At 34.6% G+C, this 22,498-nt stretch overlaps 1 protein-coding gene across 15 annotated transcripts in view; it reads left to right on the top strand.

The window, feature by feature from the left end:
- LOC103530341 (sodium channel protein type 2 subunit alpha) overlaps positions 1 to 22,498 on the top strand; it is a 54,504-nt gene that overhangs the window by 19,508 nt on the left and 12,498 nt on the right. For all 15 annotated transcript variants that reach the window (XM_030453859.1, XM_030453855.1, XM_030453851.1 and 12 more), the window contains 7 exons: positions 1,472 to 1,710; positions 4,070 to 4,243; positions 5,181 to 5,537; positions 7,499 to 7,981; positions 17,373 to 17,493; positions 18,061 to 18,215; positions 20,604 to 20,777. In XM_030453859.1, coding sequence (XP_030309719.1) covers positions 1,472 to 1,710; positions 4,070 to 4,243; positions 5,181 to 5,537; positions 7,499 to 7,981; positions 17,373 to 17,493; positions 18,061 to 18,215; positions 20,604 to 20,777 — 1,703 coding nt within the window. The remainder of the gene's footprint in view (positions 1 to 1,471; positions 1,711 to 4,069; positions 4,244 to 5,180; positions 5,538 to 7,498; positions 7,982 to 17,372; positions 17,494 to 18,060; positions 18,216 to 20,603; positions 20,778 to 22,498) is intronic.

Below are 22,498 nucleotides of genomic sequence, written 5' to 3'. Positions count from 1 at the left end.
TCCCATTAGAGGGTACTGCTCTCTTCCTCTAGCTGAATAGTTTGTCTATTCATTCTTCTGGCCAGAAAAAAACATGCAAATGCAAACTATACTGTCCTGATAGTTACCTCCTACCTATGTCTGGCTTCCATTATTTCTAAAGCTGCAAAGTGCAAGCAATCAAGCCTTCTGTGCCAACTCAGCAACCAATGTGAGGGGCCACTTTTACCAAAGCCTCTCATATTCATGCTACCTCTCAGCATTCTGAGTTACTTGTTCAGAAATGTGATTATTCCACCCAATTAGTATATTCCTTTGCAAGCACTGTCTTTGTTATGGTTTATAAAGATTATAGAAGACTTTCAGCATTTATGATACCTTTTTTTGCCTGGAGGCTACAGTCTGATGTAATGGAAGAGCTTGTTAGTTTCAAAGAATTTGAGAGCTGTGGCAACAGACAATTTAATTTCCTGTAATTTCACCCATACAGGACAATATTAGAGGCAAAAAATCAGTCCACTTGTCCTCTATGTGTAGAGTTTATCACTGAATCCTTATGAACAAATGCTGTAAAACAGCATGTTTGCTATTTTATGTGAGCAAAATCACTCACAAGTTTAATAATAATGTAGACCTCCCTGTGTTCTATGGGATATTTGAAAATTGGCAAATTTTAGATTAGCTTTGGTGCCACCATGCAAAAAACTTATTGAAACTGTTGTGGCCACTTCTTATGTACTTTGCAGTATTTCTCAGTTAAGCAAATATCAGTCCTCCATCTGGCCTGCCCTCAAATATCCCAGCAGATTAAATGTTAATTCTTGCTATTATGAACTAGTAGAAGTTACAATTCTTTTTTTAAGTTTGACAACAGTGAAATGGAAGAAAAAATAGTTTGTAAAGATCCTAATCGAGAGCAGAGTTGTTCTTTTAATACTAATGTTGTTTGCTTTCTCAATTGACAGACACGGCAATTGTGTGAGACATTTCACACAAAGTCTTAAGGCAATTTTTAAAATGAGAAAACAGGTGTTCTCTATATTAAAAATATGGATTCAAATGAGCAATAATTGATAAAGCCATTTATCTGTTATGATACTCTAGTAGCTCAGTGTAGTAGCACAGTACTTCTATTGGTTCAAAACAAAATATGTACATATTTCATTCTTTAAAAATAATTTATACTTTAGAAAGTTTGTACAAATTATTGTCATCATCTCGTTGACAGTGGAGTCATATTAAATTTTAATATCTAGGATTTAGATATTTGCTGTAAGCAAGCCAACTTCTGTAAAGTTAATATTTAGACTCTCCTTATTGTCATGGGGAAGAACTAAACATAGGTGAGGGAAACCCCAAATTAGTGTGATCTGTTTAGTTAAATGATTTGATTTCTTAAAGTATTTTAAACAAGGGATTTGAGGTGTATTTGAAATATACATTATATGCCAACTTTTTCTATCTGTTTTGGGATTTTTGTTTTTTTTTCCAGAGCTTGAAGAATCCAGACAGAAATGCCCACCATGCTGGTACAGATTTGCAAATACTTTCTTGATCTGGGATTGCTGGAGTCCATGGTTGAAAGTAAAACACATCGTCAATTTAGTTGTGATGGATCCATTTGTTGATCTTGCTATAACCATTTGTATTGTTTTAAACACATTGTTTATGGCCATGGAGCATTATCCCATGACAGAACAGTTTAGCAGTGTCCTTTCTGTGGGGAACCTGGTAAGTCGTTTGTCATAGAGTACTTGTTAAGAAATACACTATTCTAAAAGAAAAAATACATAAACATATTGCATCTGTCTTAAATTTTTTCCGGGGTGCTTCTTATAATCAGTGGAGAAAGTGATTTTTCCTGGAGCCTGTAATGAATCTATTTTGTAACTACTGTAATGAAGTGACTAGTGTAATTGAATATGTGCAGAAGTCTAGTCTGCAATGTATTGTCAGATTTCTTAAGGCCTCCTTTGGGTTTTTTCATTAAAAATTTAAGGTAGATGATGATTTTTACCATGGTAGTGATTTTCCATCATAGAAAATATTTCTTTTCCATAAGAAATCAATGAAATATTCAGATGTCAGAATTTATTTTTGAATTTTTTTCAGCTACGTTACAGTGAAAGTACTTTTTCAAGAAAGACGTATTTCTTGTTAGCAGTAAGTACTTGCCACTTTAGGTAACAAAAAAGTACTTATTAAACTATAAGATTATTACTTATTCCCTGACAAAAAGCACTCTGTCTCTGTAAGCTTAGTAGGGTTACATGTAATTCCTTTTCTCTGCAGATACCTAAATGTACCAGAACACTTAAATGTTCTTGTCTGTTTCTCTTAATTTGCTTCTAATGCTCAGTAAGCAGAGTACTGAACTTTGCAAGTGTTTGTTTCAGAGGAAGATTCATACATTTTTAAATTCTTGCCAGCTGACATAACTACTAATAGTTTACACAGGAGATGTCTGGATTGACTCAGCTAGCATGCAGTCCGGAAAATTAAAACCAACCAAGTATTTTGAACTAATAATTCAAAAAAGATTTCTTCTGAAATTTCTTCTAATATTTAAATGGAGCAGTAAGAGTGTTCTCAGAGTATGTTTTAAAGCATAAACATTTTCCTTGTATGTACTGGTAATACATCCCTCTGTTGCTTTTTTTAAAAAAAACAGAACTAGAAACGAACTTATTACCTATGCTTTCTTACATGCATTACAGTTTAATTTCTCCTGAACATATTGCTGGCATCACAGATTACTGAACACTGAATTTTAAAATGCTACTCTGTCATATTGGTAGAATTATTTCTTCCAAAGCGTTTATACTTACCAGATCTTCTGCCTTTTCCAATTTTTATCTTTATATTTACTTCAACATATCAAAAGTCTTATTTTTAACTATCTTTGTAAGAATCCAGAATCCTTAATTAGGACACTCTATATGCAGTGAATGCTATACCTGCTTGTTTCATTTAAATTCTGTTTTATCTATTTTATTTATTAACCTTAATTTTGTGATTTCCATTTAGGTTATGTTAACTTACTCTTTGCTTGTGACATCATGGTCTATTTGAGGATAAATTAAATACAGCAAATCTGACTGTATTCTCGTTACCACACACAACAATATCTTTAACCTTTCTCTGATTGTATGGTAAAATCTCTCATATCTCCATTTTAAAGTATACTGTCACAAGGCAGTGGCAGAGTGTGCTGGTGAACTTTAGTAAGCTTTTGGATCATCTAAGTTATTCTTTGAGTGTTGTGCAGAATATTCATATGTTTGTAGTGGTTTTGCATTATGCTCCAAAATTTCTTTATTATGCTGCACAAACCAGTGATCACTACTCATTGCAAGAAAGTGTTGGATCAAACAATGGACATAAAACCAATAAGGCAGATTGATAATTTCACATTTGGCATTTCCAGAGAACATATCATAGAACATTACCACTATGAATTTCTTTTTCCCAAACAGAAATATTTATCACACAGAATATTAGCTGTGCTTGAAACCTTTATATCTTTACAAAAAGTTCAGTGCAAGAAACTCCAACTTTCCCCATGTTTTCCATCCACACCCTGCAAGTCTGACCTAAAAGACAGACCTTAGAAAGCCTCTCAGAGTCTGACCTTCAAGGGTTTCTCCTAACAGTTCTGTTTAGATTGTGAGCAAGAAAAAAAAAACCCAAAACAAAGTAACTGCTGTAAAGTCTTCTTTTGCTTTACTGCGACTATCTGCTAGAAACAGGACTGAAAAACTTGGGTGGTACCACATTATCTGTTGGATGGATAGTCTAGAATGTATCAGTCAAATATGAAACAGAGCTGAGCTGCTGAGCTGCTTCTTATAGCTTTATCAAACTTCTGCCATCCTATATCCATGCTGATTTAGTAATTTGTTTTTAAATACCAGTTTTCAGTGTTAGAAAAACTAAGATGCCATTTAGAGATTGCAATCAGCAATTAACTGTTTTACATAGTGACAGGTACAAGTAACAGGTATGAGAACACAAGCTGTATTAGAAACTTTTTACTTAAGTTTATAAATTTCTCACAATGACTCCACTAATGAATTACATTTTGTTTTAGGTATTCACGGGGATATTCACAGCAGAAATGGTACTAAAGATAATTGCCATGGACCCTTACTATTATTTCCAAGAAGGCTGGAATATTTTTGATGGTATTATTGTTAGTCTTAGTCTCATGGAGCTTGGTCTTGCAAATGTTGAAGGATTATCTGTTCTTCGGTCATTCAGATTGGTAAATACTTGATAATTAAATAATTGCATGTAGTTCTGTCATTTAAAAAAAAGTGCTGATGTCTGTGTTAATTACCAGTACTGCAAAGATATATAGTTAAACAGCTCACAGTATTTTTCATATATGCCTTACTTGCAATGTTTGATATGTACAAGTTTTAGGTGTTTGTCAGTTCATGTCCTTTTATCTCTTTTGGTATAAAATTATCCTATTGATGTCCTGTCCTACTGATACCCTTTGCCAGCATAAGACTGTCTGCTGTCTTTTGAGAATTTTATAAATATTACAAAATTATACTGGAGGCACGAGAGTCAGATTGTTTAGTACTCATAATTATCACATTGCTTGAAAACCCAAGTTATTTCCTAATATATATATAGAGCAGGAAGTGGTGACCTAGTTTATTAGCTCAAATTACCAGGGTCACATACCACAGTTAAGTTATTGAATATTATTTTTAAGTTATTGTTTCTGCTGTGATTGGACATCGCAATATCAGCATCAAACTGTTGCTTCAAAAATTGTTCTCTAAATAAGCCTGGAAGTCCTGATGTGGTGCTGAGGGAAATGTGAAACCAAGCCAGAAGACCGGGAGTTAGTGAAGGTGATGAAAAGACTACAAACTTGTAAAATGTCATTAAGTAATTTAGTGATTCGGTAATCCACTGAAAGTGGATGTTTAAAAATATTAAAATCAAAAGTGGTAAAAACACGAATTATGTTGGGTTTTTTTCTATGAGTATCACTAAGTTGAAATGCTGACCAATGTTTACACCAATACCAAACTCCATGCTACCTGCCTTCCATTAAAATAAGCACATGTTCCTGCTGCAGAACAAATTAATCTACAGAATTAATATGCTCTGCTAAACAACTTGGACCTAGCTTCTGTTTCATAACTAATGCTAATGATTCCTCTGGGCTTTTTGTTTTACAGCTTCGAGTTTTCAAACTGGCAAAATCTTGGCCAACACTAAATATGCTGATTAAGATTATTGGCAACTCAGTGGGGGCTTTGGGCAATCTGACCCTGGTTCTGGCCATCATTGTGTTCATTTTTGCTGTGGTTGGGATGCAGCTGTTTGGAAAAAGCTACAAGGAATGTGTCTGCAAGATCTCCAGTGACTGTGTGCTGCCACGCTGGCACATGCATGACTTTTTCCACTCTTTCCTGATTGTATTCCGAGTGCTGTGTGGAGAATGGATAGAAACGATGTGGGACTGCATGGAGGTTGCAGGCCAAACCATGTGCCTTATTGTTTTCATGCTGGTCATGGTGATTGGAAACCTAGTGGTATGTGATGACCTTTTCTGTACATTAACTCTGATACATAACATAACTATACATAACATACAGCTAGGTAATCAGAATGTTTGTCATACTCCTGTTTAGAATTAAAAGAGTAAATCTAAAAGAGCTAGATTTTGAGTAAAAACATATGGTGATTTCCTTCCCCTTTTCCTTTTCACCTATTTCTATACACTGGAGCATGGAAATACATTAGGGGTCAAGGAATTTAGGAATACATCAAAATGTCAAACACCCTGTATTGGAGAAACGCATCTAATTTAGAGGTGTTGTTTGAATCTAACTGACTTCCTAGCAACTCTTGAAATAATACAGCTCATGCTAAACCAGCTCCTGGGCAGCTGCTTCTTCAGAGGAAAAAAATCTAATGGACTTTCTTACACCTATTACCGCTAATTCCAGCATGTACTTTTGACTTAAAATGTAAAGTATAATGTAGATGTTCTTACGTAGAACATCAAGACTTTAAGTACTGAACTTTTTGTCTTACTAGTTGCAGAAAACAGGAATAAAATACAGAGTAAATGGATGTCCATCCTAAAAATTTATTTTAAAGTTTCTAACTCAAATTTACAGAGGAAATCTTCACAGAAAAAAATTATTTAATCTGACTTATTATTCAAGCTTGTTTTATTTATAATCTTTTCAGTTCATTCTGATATGCCTAAAAATATATATATTTCATTACTCATCAAAATTCTCTTCCTTTAGGATATATTTAACGTGATTTAAATTTTTATAAAAAAAGAATTCATAGTGCTGTTATCCTAGTTGTTTGCATGACCTTGCAATCTTGACATTATTTCAACAGACATGTGCAGAGCCACAGAAATTTATGATCATGTCACGATATGGCCAAATGGCATAAATAAGCTTCCCTATAGTTAAATGTGTTAGGACTCTCATATGCAGTCTCTATGAGATTTCGTTCTTCTGACTTTCACAATGCCAGAAAATGACCCTGAAATTCAAGAGACACTTTGAGGAGTATATAAATCTGAAACAGTATTTCGGTGCTGAAACTAGTACTATAAAAAATAGTAGAGCAGGTTATTGTTCATAAATAAATTTCCTCAGACTGAAAGTAGGGAATGATTAATTGCTTGTAAGCTTTAATGAAGTTTCTACAGTTTATAAAGGATTATATTAAAACAAGAGTAATGATGTTTGAATTCTGAGGCAATAAACCACAGTTCTGAGGAAATACTGCAAAGATTGCTACCTGCTGATAAAATAAATAAATTTTATTTTTAAATTTGCTACTTAAGACCAAAAAGATGTTCATTTTTCACCAAGTGAAAAGGGTAAAAAAACCCCATACAAATAATATAGAAGTATTACAAATAATGGAGATTAAAGTGTAGAAATAATTTTAAAATATTCCTTTCACCCTTTTATGACAAGCTTTATAGACTTTAGAGATAAGCCGAGAAATAACAGAAAATCACAGTCACACGGAATAATCTTCCAAAGATTAGTTAGAAAGCGTAAGTAGGTTATTATAGCATTAACAGATACAAGTTTTTAAAATATCTGCATCAAGGAAACTTATCTAATTTAACGACTCATGTTTATTTAATTGTAGTTAAATGCCAAGTGATTTTAATAGATTTAGGCAAAGCCTTTCAAACCTGTGATAAATGTGAATAGCTAGAATTTCTGTTACTTTTTTTTTTTCATTTTAGACACTAAGCAACCGTGTTGCTTCAAAGAAAGAAGAAAAAATTCAAAATAATTAGGCATTAGCTTCTCTGTTTCCATCTTCTGAGTGAATGCTGAGCAAAACAAATAAAGGGATGTTTTGCAGTTTAAGGGGCTATATGGCTGCCTGAAATTAGTAAATGTTGCCTTGCAAGACAGTGTGTACTATTTGACAGTATCCTGTAAAAATACTTACTTCGTATATACATCTTTCTAATATACAGCTGTATTTTCTCACCTTCTAGGTACTGAACCTGTTTCTGGCCTTGCTGCTGAGCTCATTTAGTTCAGACAACCTTGCTGCTACAGATGATGATAATGAAATGAACAATCTACAGATTGCTGTGGCAAGGATTCAGAAGGGAATAGATTATGTTAAAAGAAAGATACAGGAGTTCATTCAAAAAGCCTTTGTTAGAAAGCAGAAAGCTTTAGAGGAAATCAAAGCACTTGAAGAGCTAAACAAGAAAGACAGCTGCATTTCCAATCATACTGCTGTTGAAGTAAGCAAAGATCTAAATCATCTAAAAGACGGGAATGGAACCACCAGTGGCGTAGGCACAGGCAGCAGTGTGGAAAAATACATAACTGATGAAAATGATTACATGTCATTCATAAACAACCCAGGCCTCACTGTGACAGTGCCAATTGCAGTTGGAGAATCAGATTTTGAAAATTTAAATACAGAAGAATTTAGCAGTGAATCTGATATGGAAGAGAGCAAACAGGTAGGACTTCTTGTATCTCAAAAATTAAATAGTATTAATGCATTTAGATATTACTTAATTATGTATTTAATTTTTTAAAAACTGTCTTATCTCATGTAAATATATTTTATATTTTATTATTTTATGCAACTGTGATTCTAGGAAATTGTTACCCTATGCAATGGAATACTAGGGGGTGCTTACAGGTTTCCTTTTTAATACTCTGTTTATTAGCATTTTAAATATGATTATTCTTTGACAAATGCATGACATTTTAGGACTAGAACATATTTCATAAAGTATTGTTTCTGTAGTACCTATACTATGATAAGGATTTATGGAACAAGAATATTGTAGAAGGCTAAGAATATTGTCGAAGGCTAAGGAACAATCAGGACTATACAGCTTTGCATACCCAGTGAAGAAATTTAATTTTTTTTTCTATATTTGGGGTGCTGAAAAAATGAGCCTTGAGACGTGATAAAACAGTGATATATTCTGTATTGTATAAAATTAGTTTTGTATAATATTTGTACAGATTTTGGGTTTGGAGACAATGGCTAGATGAATTGAAGTAATCCAGGTACCATTCAATGTTCTGGTGAAGCAGTATCGCAAATTATACTGGAGAGCAGAATAATCTCATAATATAAATTCATGTGGAAGCAGTTTACTTAAAAGCCCTATGCTACTGTTATTCTGCAAAGAGACAGAAATTTGTTTAAAAAAACAGAAGCCACATACCTCAAAATATAAGTGGCTCAATACAAGCAATGATCATGAACAGGTGATAATGTCATTTGAGGAACTCTTTGTGTGCTTGAGTAGTGATCAATGATGAGAATAAATGTGTTAGCAGAATATAATTATATCCAATGCATTAGAAATGTAGGAGCTGTGAGATTTAAGGGATCAGAAATCATGGATAAAGATCTTTGCAATAAATACTGGAAGTTATGATATTGTGTGATAAATAATTAAAACAAAAGGGTTTGTTTATAGAAGAACTTCCTTTATATGAAGCCCTGCATTCATGCAGGCTGTTATTTATCCCGTATATAAATATATATATATATCGGAGCTGCATAACTGCTGTATTTGCAAATAACAATGTAGTCGTCAGCAATACCAAACAATAGCATACAACATTAATTGATAGCCATGATTCAGTTAATCATGGTATAGGTTTTTTGCTAAAGAACATAGAGGAACATAAAAAGTGTGTGTTTATTTGCAACTACAAAGAAGGTTACTGTGCATAACAGTCCTAAAGACCAAGACATTATACCATCTGCCTGAGTTGGTCAGTCATAAGACAAACATTTTCAATGCAGAGGCATAGCACAGTATAGCAGTAGCATTTACCCATGGCAATTTAAGAACAGAAGAGATGCAGGAACTGCAAAGTCATCTAATCTCTGCAATCAACTAATATAAAAAATCAGGCATTCAAAGTGCCTCTGGGTCTGAGAGCTAAGTATTTTTCAGGTAAGCCAACCTAATAAAAGCTCTTTGTCTTTTCCAAGGAACCTTAGCAAAGTCTTCTAAATCTTTTCATATATTCCAAGATATTTTACTATAAATTTTCTGTTTTCCTGTGGCTAGTTTTGAGAAATACAGTGATGAGTGCACTCCTAGTAACGCTGTCTTCAGAAGCTACATGCCTAAAACTTTCCTGAACACATTATTTTGAAAAACTTTGCAATTTACATTAGGAAGTCAGGAGGCTTATACACTGTGCTAAACATGCACCTAGGTGACATGCTAGCTTCAGCAGCAGAGCTGGCTTACACCTGGCTCCTGATCCCCTGGCAAACTTTACCCCTCTCTCTGCTGCAGTGCTTGTCGGCCTGTACTACTAGGCATGTCACTGGAGAGATGTAAGTGAAAGAACATCATCCCATTGGTATTATTTGTTTATTTCTTCTTTAAGTTAGATTGAATGGGTCAGTTTACATTGCACTGCCATATATTCTGTCAGAACAACTGAGGACAGAACTAAATGCATTGCAAAGGAAGAAACTCCTATACTTTCCTTGTGAACATATGATGTAAGTGCCACCCGAAAAAACAGAGTAAGAGCCCTTGTTGTATTGAGATATTGAGAACTATTGAACTATACCAATTTCAGGGTTATTTTCACAAATCAATTGTTTTGCTCATTTCCATCATTGCTTGGTTTAGGCATCATGGTTTTTTCTTCCATGGCCATCCTGAAGTCTCAGGAACAAAATAAACAAAAATGGATTTTGCCTTTTTCAAAAGGACTTTAGGTGTATTGATATGTCTTCAGGAAGAGAAATTGAATCCAGAAGTCTGAAGAAACAATTTGAGTGTGAAAATTTCAGGTGACTGGGAAACCTGCCAGAAAATGGTAGGTGGTGAATCTATTAAAATGTGTGGAGAAATTTGAAGTTGGGATAGGAGAAGTTTAAGACTTCTGTGGAGCCTCAAGGTTTCCATAGAATCTAATAATCACTACCATTTTGCAACTAGAGCAATAGTGCTCCCCTCAAATCATTCTCACACACAACTATTCAGATTTTAACTCTTTGACATGTTTTTGTGCAGTGCAAATGTGCCTACTGTTGTTGTCTAGTGGTGAATGCTATATTACTTGCTATTTCTGTTCTGGATACATTATTCCATTCCTTCTGGATGATTTTTAGGGAAAGGAGAAAGTAGTGGGGTTTTTTATTTATTGTGTGTATAAAAATAGGCGTGCTTAGGTAGTATATGAACAGATGTTCTGACGTGACAAAAATTTATGAAGATTCCCAATCTTCTCCTATCAAGTCAACTTCTGGTGCTTTCTGTTTGTCTTTTGAGGAAGATAAAGAGTATACTGGCACAGTGTTTTAAGCTACCTCTCTAGAACAGTACACCATCATTTGCTTTATTTATCCTCTCAAGGGATACCACTGAGACAACATACCTCCTAGGAGAAGGCCTGGTCTGCAAAAGGAGGGGTAAGAGATGGAACAGAACTCTCCCTGCTTTACTTGTGGCAGTTCTTAGCATTTAAAAGACCTTCAGCCTCAGGAGGTATCCAGTTTAATAACTTCTTATTTAACAAAAGATCTGTGAGAAACTAGGTCTGCACAGGAACTGAAAAATGAACCATTTTTTTTCTCGTGTCTTATTTACTGCCACTAATATTAAGAGCAGAATGATTATTTAAAGTCTATCAGCAGTAATAGGTCATGCCAGAAGTGGAGCAGGGTCTGTGTGCCCCTGAGGAATATGCCAAGAGCAGGTAATTACTACAGAAATTGTAACTGCAGGTGAGGTGAGTGAGGGAAAAATTATAATTTTTCCTATTTTTATTAATTGATTTAATAAGGTACAAAATAACTCTAGCCACCAGGTTCCTAAGTTTTTTAGGAGGCCAGTTCCTTTTATTTTTTTCCCTTACATTAGGACTTTCAAATTAATTTGCTAGTTAATGACTTCCTAATATACAATAACCTAATCTGAAACCTGGTTGAAAGTTCTAGGCAAAAAGAAATCTTATTAATACATATCACTAGAAGTTTGGGGAAGTCTCTGGATGAAATAAGCAATAATATTTATTTGGTTTAAAAGTTACCCACTATTTTACAGTAATAGCTGGCTGAAAGTACCTGAAAGAAGTGAAAATTTAATTGATCCTGTGAAGGAAGATTTTGTCAATATACACTATCAGATAACAGAGGTGCAACACCTGATGAAGTTACCATCAGAAATAACAGATTTCTGCTCTGAAAAGAAGATACTCAAGATAATTACATTTAAAGAGAATAAGAAATTTAGAAGTAACTAAAGGGGATAATTTGCTGCTTTTTAAAGGTAGCATTGTTTCTATTATAAAGTATGCCTGTTGATCATTAAAGTGAATGGACTACATTAATCTTAACAAATGTAAGACTCTTAACTATTTCTGTACCACTTAAGAACTGTACATTATGTCTGAATCACAACTTTATTCTTAAAGTTGTGGATTTCAACAGGGATAAGTAATTTTAAAGACATGCATCAGTTATGGGAAGCTTATTTCACAACTAAAGAAATACATACACCTACAGATCTTCATCATTCAGAATTCCAAAGTTTTTATATGTACAGTATATAAAAATTCAGACTGGTTATGTATGGCTGCCCAATTAAATGCTGAAATCACAACAGATGGTTTTAATAAATTAAAAATATCCCTCCTCATCAAACACACTCATTTTTCCAAACAAGATATAAATTCAGATTTCTGAGTGGCTTCACTAATGCCTTTGTGTCTAGGTGAAATAAAAAGACAGAAACAGTTACTGTTTCTCAGAGTTTGAGCATTGCCAATGGGGTTTGATAAATTTCTTACCTAAACAGATGTACACGTTTGATTAATTTGTTGACTGATTTTTTAACACATTTATTTGAAAATATCCTGCAATCTAAATTCCCTTTTTAAAAAACTAACCAATTCTGGAACAGTATCTTTGAAAGTCACCGATTCTTTAAGTTTTGGACTAGCTGTGGATAACTAATGAATGGAACCATGTCTTTGGATACACTGATGGGCCACTGCTCAGATAAATATCCAGTTGTCTTCTGAAATCGTTAGAAAGAGACTATAGAGTCCGAAGTATGTAGCATACTAACCTGAAACTGGAAACTTAGACAGTATGGTACTTCATCACATTTAATTTGAACAGAAATTAAGGAGGTTTATTGTAAATGGGATCTTTTAAGTTCTACCACCATTACTTGAGGATGAAGGAGGAATGGGAAGACATATATCTTAAAAGATTTTGCTTTCTGCATGCATGTTTTTTAAAATAAGAGACAATCACATAATTAAATTAAGATTAGAACTTTTTAAAAAAACCCAAACCTTAAAATTTTCATTAATATGCAATAAGCACTACATAAATACCGGAATATTTCTCCAACCTGGTAACCATGTCTGTATTTAATAGATTGTACTTTCATTTATGCTCTACAATTTCAGAGTGCAGATTATCAGGTCTAGTTTCTGCATTTCTAATTTCTCTAAAATAAACTAACAAGTTCTGTAGAAAAGTTTGTCAAACATTTCAGGTGGTATGTATTTCCCTTTTTGCCAACTGATAATAAAATATTTAATAATAATGTTTTAATTGTTTTAAAGCCATGTTGAAATTAGATATTCCAAAAAGGAAAAACTAGAGATCCTATGTCTTGAACTTCACTACCTACCATTCTTACTTCTCACAGGGGTAAAACCAAGCTGGAGCAATCAAGAATGCAGCTCTGGTGCTTTTTAACCAGGTAGAGCAACGTGTCACCACTTTCACACAGGTTACCTAAGCAAGTTATACATATATATGTATATATATATATAATCACTTTTCAATGAATTTTGACTGGCCTGCATGCTCTTCAGCTATGTACCTTCCCTATCCATTGCAAGACAGTAGAAACATGCACAGCTGCTCTCTGCTGAGTCATGGGACTCACATCACAGCATGGTCAGGTGGGACTGGCAACCCCAACATACATTTTTTATCTGCTAATGATTTTTTCTGGATATTTTAATACAGTACTTAGAAATAACTGCATGCACTACAGGTTTTGAAGTATGGATCATAAAAGTTCTGGAATGTTATATGTTAAAGAAGCCAAAGAAAAAGGGAGCATGAATAGTTTTTAAAAACTAAAAACAACCCTTTTTGATTCAGCCCTTATAAATGTTTAATGAAATTTATAAAGTGATCTATGTAATGACTACTGCCACAATTTCAGCTCCTGAATCAACAACATTAAAACTATTAGCATAGATACTTGCATAAAAATTACACCGTTATACTGTTACAGCTACAATGCACTGTAATGCAAATCTTCAAGATGCTACCAACTACATTCTTTATTCATTTGGGCAGTGCCTATCTTGATTTTATCAATCATAAACAGAGAAAACAGTTCCATAATTGCTGAAAGTACACTTCACAACTTAGCCCCTAAAAAACTATAAAAGCAAAGCTTATTACAAATAGTCTTTTCTTAAACTTTAACCTCATTAATAAATAGTGATATTCTAGAATGTCTTTCATGATAGCAGTCTGTGACTAAGTTGGGGGACTTTATTTGGTGCAAATTAGAAGACTAAGAAAGTAGTTGGCAAAATTCTTATAAAATTGCATGTATATTTACCCTAGTTTGTTGCATTTTTTTTCCATTATAGACAAGTGTGATCTCCATTTATGCATAATTGGCAGAGTACAGGAAATATTGCACAGGAACTAAAGTTACATGAAAATAAGGAAGTTAAATGATTCTAGCTAAATTTGGCGTCCAAATTTTATTGGGATGATTTCAGTCCTATAGCAGGATTCAAAGCTGATTTCTTACTGTAGAGTCTCTGGGGCCTCAAAAGGATAACCAAATGATTTGATTTGTACCACTGATTACAGTTTATGATCTATCTCTATTATATTCTGGTACAAATTGTCCAGAAGTGCCAAAAGAAATTAATACTGCAGTGTATTCTGAAAATTCTCATATTTTACTGGTTAGATTTTAAACCAAGGTATACTTCAAACATCAAATAAAGTCCTAAGTAAAGAGATTGTAAACTTGTTTTCTTAATATGATATAAATGTCAAACATCATAAGATCTGATATTTTAAGTCAGTTATTCTTAACTTTTGAATATTTGATCACCATTATTTTATATTTTATCATGTGATTACAGTGCAGCTTTCAAGATTTAAAGAATAAACCCACATGACGTAATTACTGAAGGCAATTTGTAATGGCTGAATCCCTTTATTTTATCGTCACTTGAATCATGAAGCCGTCTGTAAAGCTTAAAATTTTAGTAGCCTGCTCTTGCTCTTATTGAAATCTAGAATAAACTCAAATGAGAGCAAGACTGGGTCCCAAGTGAATGCATTTTCTTGTAAATGGGCACATTAACATGCTGTTGGTCAAAGCTTGTTTTAATGATCTAAGCTTTTGAAAAGAGATGCACTGCTCTGAAAGGACAATATGGAAGATGATCATGCACATATTAACCATGTATTTGGGTTGGTGATGAAGCATTTTTTTAATGTTATGCTCTATACAATAATATTTATAATAATGTTTTCAGAAAAATATAATCCCATTGAGGTAGCCTTTTTTTAATTTATTTTTGTGTGCGATTTCCACAGTATTGCTCAGGCTTCTGCTCTTAGTCAAGCATGTTGTTTTGCTGATTCAGGCCTTGAGAATGCTGCATCATAAGCAATTGCTTTCAAGTGTATCCTTGTAAAGGAAAATGTGATATTACTGAAGATACAAATAAGTATTTACAGGGCATGGCGTATTCTAGAGGCTTATAATCACATTTATGAGACAAAAAGAAGACTATGTTAATTCATTATGTACCTTGAGTTGCCTATTAGTTTTATTAGTTGTATTACTTGAAAACATCCCAACATTATTGAATTTTCCTTATTTAAAATACAGTGGCTCTTTTTTCACAATATTTGGTTTTATTTAGTGAAGAAACTGCCTATAATTTCAGTGACAGGTTTCAGAATTGTTATTTCTTTCTACTAGAGGGATATACAATAAGATGTTTAATTCAGAAAGCTTATTTCCTTTTTAAAGTAGAGTCTTATGTGTGGATAATAATGTGTGTGCTAATAATGCTTAATATAGCCTATCAATGTGCATTTTGGTCTGTACATGTAATTTAGAAAGTAAAGTTTTAAATATGCTCACAGTATGTGGTGCAAAACGATTTATTTCAGATGTACTAATCTACATGATGAGTGATAAAATTATGCCATATAGAGGCAATACAGTTGTAACTAACATATACAAATTTTGGAAATCATAGAGGATGTGCAGTATGAAAAAGAAAACATGATTTTCAAAGTGCTTAGTAGGTGAAAATAAATAACTGGAAACATCCATATCTCAATCTATTTATCCAAAACCTTTGACATTTGTCACCATGATTTTTCATGTATGACAGATCATGACATGTAAGAAGGGAAAGAATTGGTTTCAAACTCAGACCGGTGTTCTTGTCAGAAATTATTTCTCTCATGAGACAAGGCTTTTAATTCTGGTCACAACACAGTAATGGCCAAGCAGCCTCAAGTCTGAGTGACTCTACATTGGCTACATTTGCACGTGTGTGAAGGGCAGCTCCTTAAGCTTAATCCTGAAATTGTCCACCGCCTGACATGATTTTTTTTTTCAAACTTCATTCATCTCATGTAAGAATTGGAACAGGCTGTCTAGAGAGGTTGTAGGCTCCATCTCTGGAGACATTCAAAACTCATCTGAATGTGTTCCTGTGGGATCTACTCTAAGTGATCTTGCTCTAGCAGGGATGATTGGACTAGGTGATCTTCAGAAGCCCTTTTCAATCCCAATCATTCTGTGATTCTGTGAAATTCCTGTGTATAAACCAGATGTATTTCTCTGCCATGCTTGTTTTATTGTTGCTTGCTGATTAGAAGCCTTATTTGAAATTAAAAGAGAATGTATATTGGATGAAAAAATCTGAAGTCACAAACAGTATTAACAATGGCAAACAAGTTACAAACTCGAGGTCACATTTTTACATCATTTTTATGTAAGCCTGCTAAATATTTGTCCTTTCCACTTTCTTATGAGAAATTGATTATGAGCAGTCTTACATGACAGATAAACAGCTTGACCTGATCAGAAATTCAGTGTGCTTGGTAAAAAGTTCCTTAATTTCAATTTGTTGTAACTCTACAATTCCTGTGGGTTTCAGATCTTGAAATTATTTTACCGTAGTAAGGACTACAGTATTTCTGCTGTACAAAACAAAAAAAGTTTAAAAAAATTGAATAACAGAAAAATTCATAATGGAAAGGACCAGAAGTGGTCTCTTATGCACAAAAGACTGGAATGTATAGAAGAGATTTCAATTCTGGTAATTTTTGCTTTCTGCAAAAATTAAATTGTGCAGAAATTTGTCATTAAATGTCATTAAATTTACAACTTCCATTGTATGTTTGTGAAAACACCATCTGTAGTGGATGTGAAGATAGATGTGGAGCTTTCTGTTAGTTCATTTCACTGAGAAAATTAAGACACATTTTCAGTGTAATCCAGTTAAGTAAAGAAAAAGACATAACTTTAATGAAGTACATGCAAGGTCTCCAGTTTCAGTACTGCTGAGAATACTTCAGAAGTCTTATACGAGGATCAGGTTAGTAGCCAAAATAGATTTAATTTTTGATTTTGAGATGATGAGCTGGGAAACAGAGCTATATGATTTATGTGTCATTAATATGTTTTACTTATGGTGATGCATATTTATAAGTATAAATTTAGCATTCTTCAAAAGTCAGACTGGCACGATTTGATTCAGTATAATTTAAAAAAAAATATGTATCTAATGAGAAAAAACTTTTCTGTGGTACTTTACTTGCAGAAATTAAATGCATCCAGTTCATCAGAAGGCAGCACGGTTGATATTGCTCCTCCTGGAGAGGGAGAGCAAGCAGAAATTGAAAGTGAAGAAGCTCTTGAACCGGAAGCCTGTTTTACGGAAGGTTGTAAAATAACTGTTGACTTCAGAGATGTATTAGTAAAATCTTATTACTAGGCATGTCTAAATTCTTGAGACTTCCGAATCTGGTAGACCTGCCTGACCTCAGCAATTGAAAGAAAATACTCAGCCTAGCATGCTAGAAATCAGATGCCAAAACAAGGTTACACTAGGCTTTGAGTAATTTTATCTTGCCTGCCCACTGCATACATCCTGTAATTAAGAAACATAACTATGTTTTCTATTCTTAAAATTCTTTTCAGTTATTTGAAAGGGACCTTGAAATTTGGAATAAATTATTTTTGTGAGACTCCATAAACAAATTAAACAGTTGCACACCAACGATAAAAGTATCAATGTTTTTTTTGATTGAGTTTGCTTATATCTAACATTGTTAGTTTCTCTTAAAATTACTTTTCTAATTCACATGGTCAGAATCCTATAAAGGAGTATTCCAGTGTTTAATTTTTAAAATTACCATAAAATTTGTCAGAGCTTCTAACTGATACCACAGTAAATATTGGCTTTAACATATTTCAATATTTCAATAATACCTCTTAATCTAATACAGGTTGTGTTCAGAAATTTCCATGTTGTCAAGTAAGTATAGAGGATGGCAAAGGAAAAATTTGGTGGAATCTAAGAAAAACCTGCTACAGCATAGTTGAGCACAACTGGTTTGAGACTTTCATTGTCTTCATGATTCTTCTCAGCAGCGGAGCACTAGTAAGTAGAAAAACATATGCTGAAATATTTAGGTATCTCCTTAGAAGCAACAGCAAACTTCACACTTGCTTCAGAAAGACCTGTTTGGCTTGGAGTGTATGAAATTACCTGCATTCTGTTATTTCATGATGGAATGAAACTTGACCCAAACTTGAAAATGGTCATTAAATTTCACATGCCCTTTTTTTAATGATACTTTTGGTTTACCACTATAAACTGGGTGCAATTTTATGAACGCCTGGTTAGCTGCTTAGGATTTAAATTGCTGCCAATTTTCAGCATGTCCATCAGGAGGTTTGAGTACAAAGGACTGTTAATTGTGAATATGTAGCTAAATGTATGATTTTCAGTCCTTATTTCCTTCCAGGCTCAACCACTTCTCTGTATATGAAAGACCATACTTTCTCTTCCTTTTTTGGAGGCAGGAGATAGGGAAGTGTGTGACAGCAAATTAAACCTAGCAACCACTTTCCCACAAAATATACATTACCCACCTTTCCAGCTTTACTCAAATTGAACTTTTGCTATAGTATCAATGTGCAAAGTGTACATTCTAGCAAATGCTGCTGAATGAGTACACTTTCCCCTGGTTGAGGAGGAAAGGGTTAGAGATATTTAGGCAAACCAGACACCCACAAATCCATGGGCTACAAAGAGATGCACCTGCAAATACTGAGGGAGCTGGCAGATGTTATTGCCGAGCGACTCTCCATCATATTTGAAAGGTCATGGAGAGCAGGAGAGGTGCCTGAGGACTGGTGGAAAGCCAATGCCAGTCTGGTAGTCAAAAAGGAAAAGGAGGACCTAGGAAACCACAGACTAGTCAGCCTCATTTTCATCCCTGGAAAGATGATAGAATAGCTCATTCTGCATGTCATCTCTGAGCATGTAGAGGAAAAGAAGGTTATTAGGAGTAGTCAGCATAGATTCACCAAGAAGAAATCATGCTTGACCAATCCGGTAGAGAGATGAGAGGAGAGCAGACACTGGCTCCCCTAACATACTCATAGGTAAGCTTAGAAATTGTGGGTGAGATGAGCAGACAGTGAGGATTGTGAACTGGCTGAATCTCAGGACTCAGAAGGTTGTGAATCCCATGACGCAGTAGCACAGGGTCCAGTCTTGTTCAACATATTCATCAATGACCTGGATGAATGGACAATGTACTGTCAGCAAGTTTGCTGATACAAAAGTGGTAGGAGTGGCTGATACCCCAGAAAGCTGTGTGGCCATTCAGCGAGATCTGGACAGACTGGAAAGTTGGGCAGAGAAAAAACTAATGAAGTTTAGCAAAGGCAAATGTAGGATCCTGCACCTAGGGAGGAATAGCTCCATGCAGCCAGACAGGTTAGGGGGTTATATGCTGGAAAGAAGCTGTGCACAGAAGGACTCAGAAGTCCTGGTGGATAACAAGTTAACCATGAGCCACCATTGTGCCCTTGCAGCCAAGAAGCCAAATGGCATTCTTGGGGTGCTTTCAGAAGAGTGTGGCCAGCAGGTCAGGGAAGGTTATCATCCCCTTTTCTGTGCCCTAGTGGAGTGGCCACATATGGACGATTGTGCACAGGTCTTGGCTCCCCAGTACAAGGAAGACAAGGAGCTACTGAGAGGAGTCCCACAGAAGGCTGCAAGGATGATTAAAGGACTGGGGCATCTCTCTTATCAGGAAAGGATGAGAGGTCAGGTGTCAAGAGGATGGGGCCAAATTCTTTTCAGTGTTCCCCAGCAGCAGGATGAGGGGCAGTGGGAATAAACTGGAACACAGAAAATTCCATCTGAAGATGAGGAAACACTCCTTACTTTGAGACTGACAGCACTGGGACAAGTTCACAACAGTAAGGTTGTGGAGTCTCCTGCTCTGGATATACAGTTCTGGATGTGATCCTGTGTAACTTGCTCTAGGTGAATCTGCTTTATCAGGGAGGTTGGACTAGGTGATCTCTAGAGGTCCCTTCCAACCCCTGCTCTTCTTTGATTCAGTCATTCTGTGGAATATCATTCTTTGACTCTTAGTCAAAGTCTGCTTGATAGCAGATGTCATCTCCCTAACTGCTTTCTAGAATAGAATATCTGGAACAGATTTCTTATCAGAACGGGGTGTTATTGTGTGCAAATGCATAACTTTCTTAACACCACAATGGGCAAAAATGCATGCTTTGAGTTTATTTCTTCATTCATCTGTAAATATGATATATAAAAATTGAGTCAGAATACATAATTTTGCTCCAATTTGTAACATGGTTAAAGATGGGACGTGTAAAATAACAGGATGCAGAAGAACAAGGGAATGAGTAGCTCTGATGTACTTAATTTTTATCAATTTATTCCTTTTTGTTCTCATGTATATTCTGTGAAACACTAGTAATATCTGAATATATTTTTTCATAGGCTTTTGAAGATATATATATTGAACAGCGCAAAACTATCAAGACTATGTTGGAATATGCTGACAAAGTTTTTACATATATTTTCATTTTGGAAATGCTTTTAAAATGGGTAGCATATGGTTTTCAAATGTATTTTACTAATGCTTGGTGCTGGCTGGACTTCCTGATTGTTGATGTGAGTACAGAGTTTTTAATATTGAAAAATTCACCAAAGTCCTCTATGTTGTAAAACTCATTACTACTAAGTAATCCTATAAATATGCAAAACAATTTCACATTGTATACTATACTGCATTACTAATAACCTACAGTGATATATGTAGTTGAAAATAACTTTATGTTGGATGGCTGGCCATAAGTTTGTTCATTCTTCATGGTTAATAGTTTCTTACCCAGGACATATCAAACTTGACATTTTATGAGGAAAAAACCCTAATTTTAAAACATGGTATTTTTAATGAACACTGATCATGCTGTCCTATTCCTTAGCAAATAAGAGACTACTACATTGCAAGTGTCTTCTACAAGCATTGCAGCTTCGCAAGTGAAACAGTACATTTGGGTCCAGTTTTCACCTCAGTTTTCAGAACTCCATCTCTCCAAACTAGATGGTTATAATTTTCAGTCAAACAGAAAGACAAGGGCTATTTGGTCTAAAAATTAATTACTCTTAATGGGCTGACAATCTGCAATAGTTAAATCAGCTATGACTTGGCAGGGTTTATGATAGAAGAGAATACAAGATTTTTTGGCTGCCTTCCCAGCTGAGATATACTCTGTGCAAAGGCCTTGCTTATATTGTCAGAAGGGATCAAAGCTGGTTTTCCTCCAAGAATATTTTGGTCTCTTGCCTTCACACATTATCTGACCCAGTTCATTGGTTGTACATGTCCTCAGTCTGGAATTGAAAGATGCCATCTCAGGGCAAATGTGCATTTATAGTAATTTCTGCCCAAGCTACTGTATATCTGGAGACGTTTTGATAAACCAAGGTCCCATAAATATTTTATAGTAGAAATATATCAGATTTTTTGACTTCCAGAGGAGAAAAGACCTAGCTACCTTGGCCAAGAACTCAAACTAGAAGATTTTCTCCTTTTTTAAATCTTCCCAGGTTAGATTTGCTGTATCATTAATCTCTAATTCTGTCCTGAAAATCTACACTACAGTGAAATGGTGTGAATGGTTTTCTTAATGGATGTTAATGTAGAAGACAGATGCTACCTTCCAGGTTAATGTTAAGAATGGACTTTTTTTTAAGCTAAACTACAAATCATACCATAATTATTCTTTTCAGAACATAAATGTAAATATTTTATTCTAAGACATACTCCATGGTTTCTTAATAATAGTTTAGCTTCAAAGATGCTGTTATCTGAGCAGGCTTTCAGAAATAGAGCAATCATCATCATAAGTAAAGTGATTTATATGGCAAATTTTACCCATAATTTTTACTTTTGGAAACAAAAGCATGACTAAATGAGATTGGAACGTTCTACTTTTGAACGATTATATTCAGTGCTCCAGAAAGTAGTAAAAAACATCTTACTGTGCCTAAGGCTAATTCAGCGATTCCCTTAGCACCACAGTTCTCTCAGTGATGGTGACCAGACTAGGGTTTAATAATTACACAAGGAAAAAACAATTTTCAGCTCTGTCAGTTTACAGCCATGCCAGATGGTTCTTGGTACATCTGGCTCCCTCAGTTTAACACCTTATCATGGCATCTTGCAGCCCCACTATTCTGCTATATACAACACAGCTATAGCAAGGAACATGACTCTAAAATGTCTTTGCAACCTATAAAGATGGGAGATAGGACATCAGAGAAGGAAATAGGATACTTGGGAATATCCAGTGAGTTTGTCAGTCATTAAAGTTGAGTAGTATTCTACT

The sequence above is a fragment of the Calypte anna genome, chromosome 7 (assembly GCF_003957555.1).
Source record: "Calypte anna isolate BGI_N300 chromosome 7, bCalAnn1_v1.p, whole genome shotgun sequence".
Classification (NCBI taxonomy): Eukaryota; Metazoa; Chordata; class Aves; order Apodiformes; family Trochilidae; genus Calypte; species Calypte anna.
The sequence above is the reverse complement of the archived record's forward strand: the minus strand, read 5'-3'. Positions and strand labels throughout refer to the sequence as shown.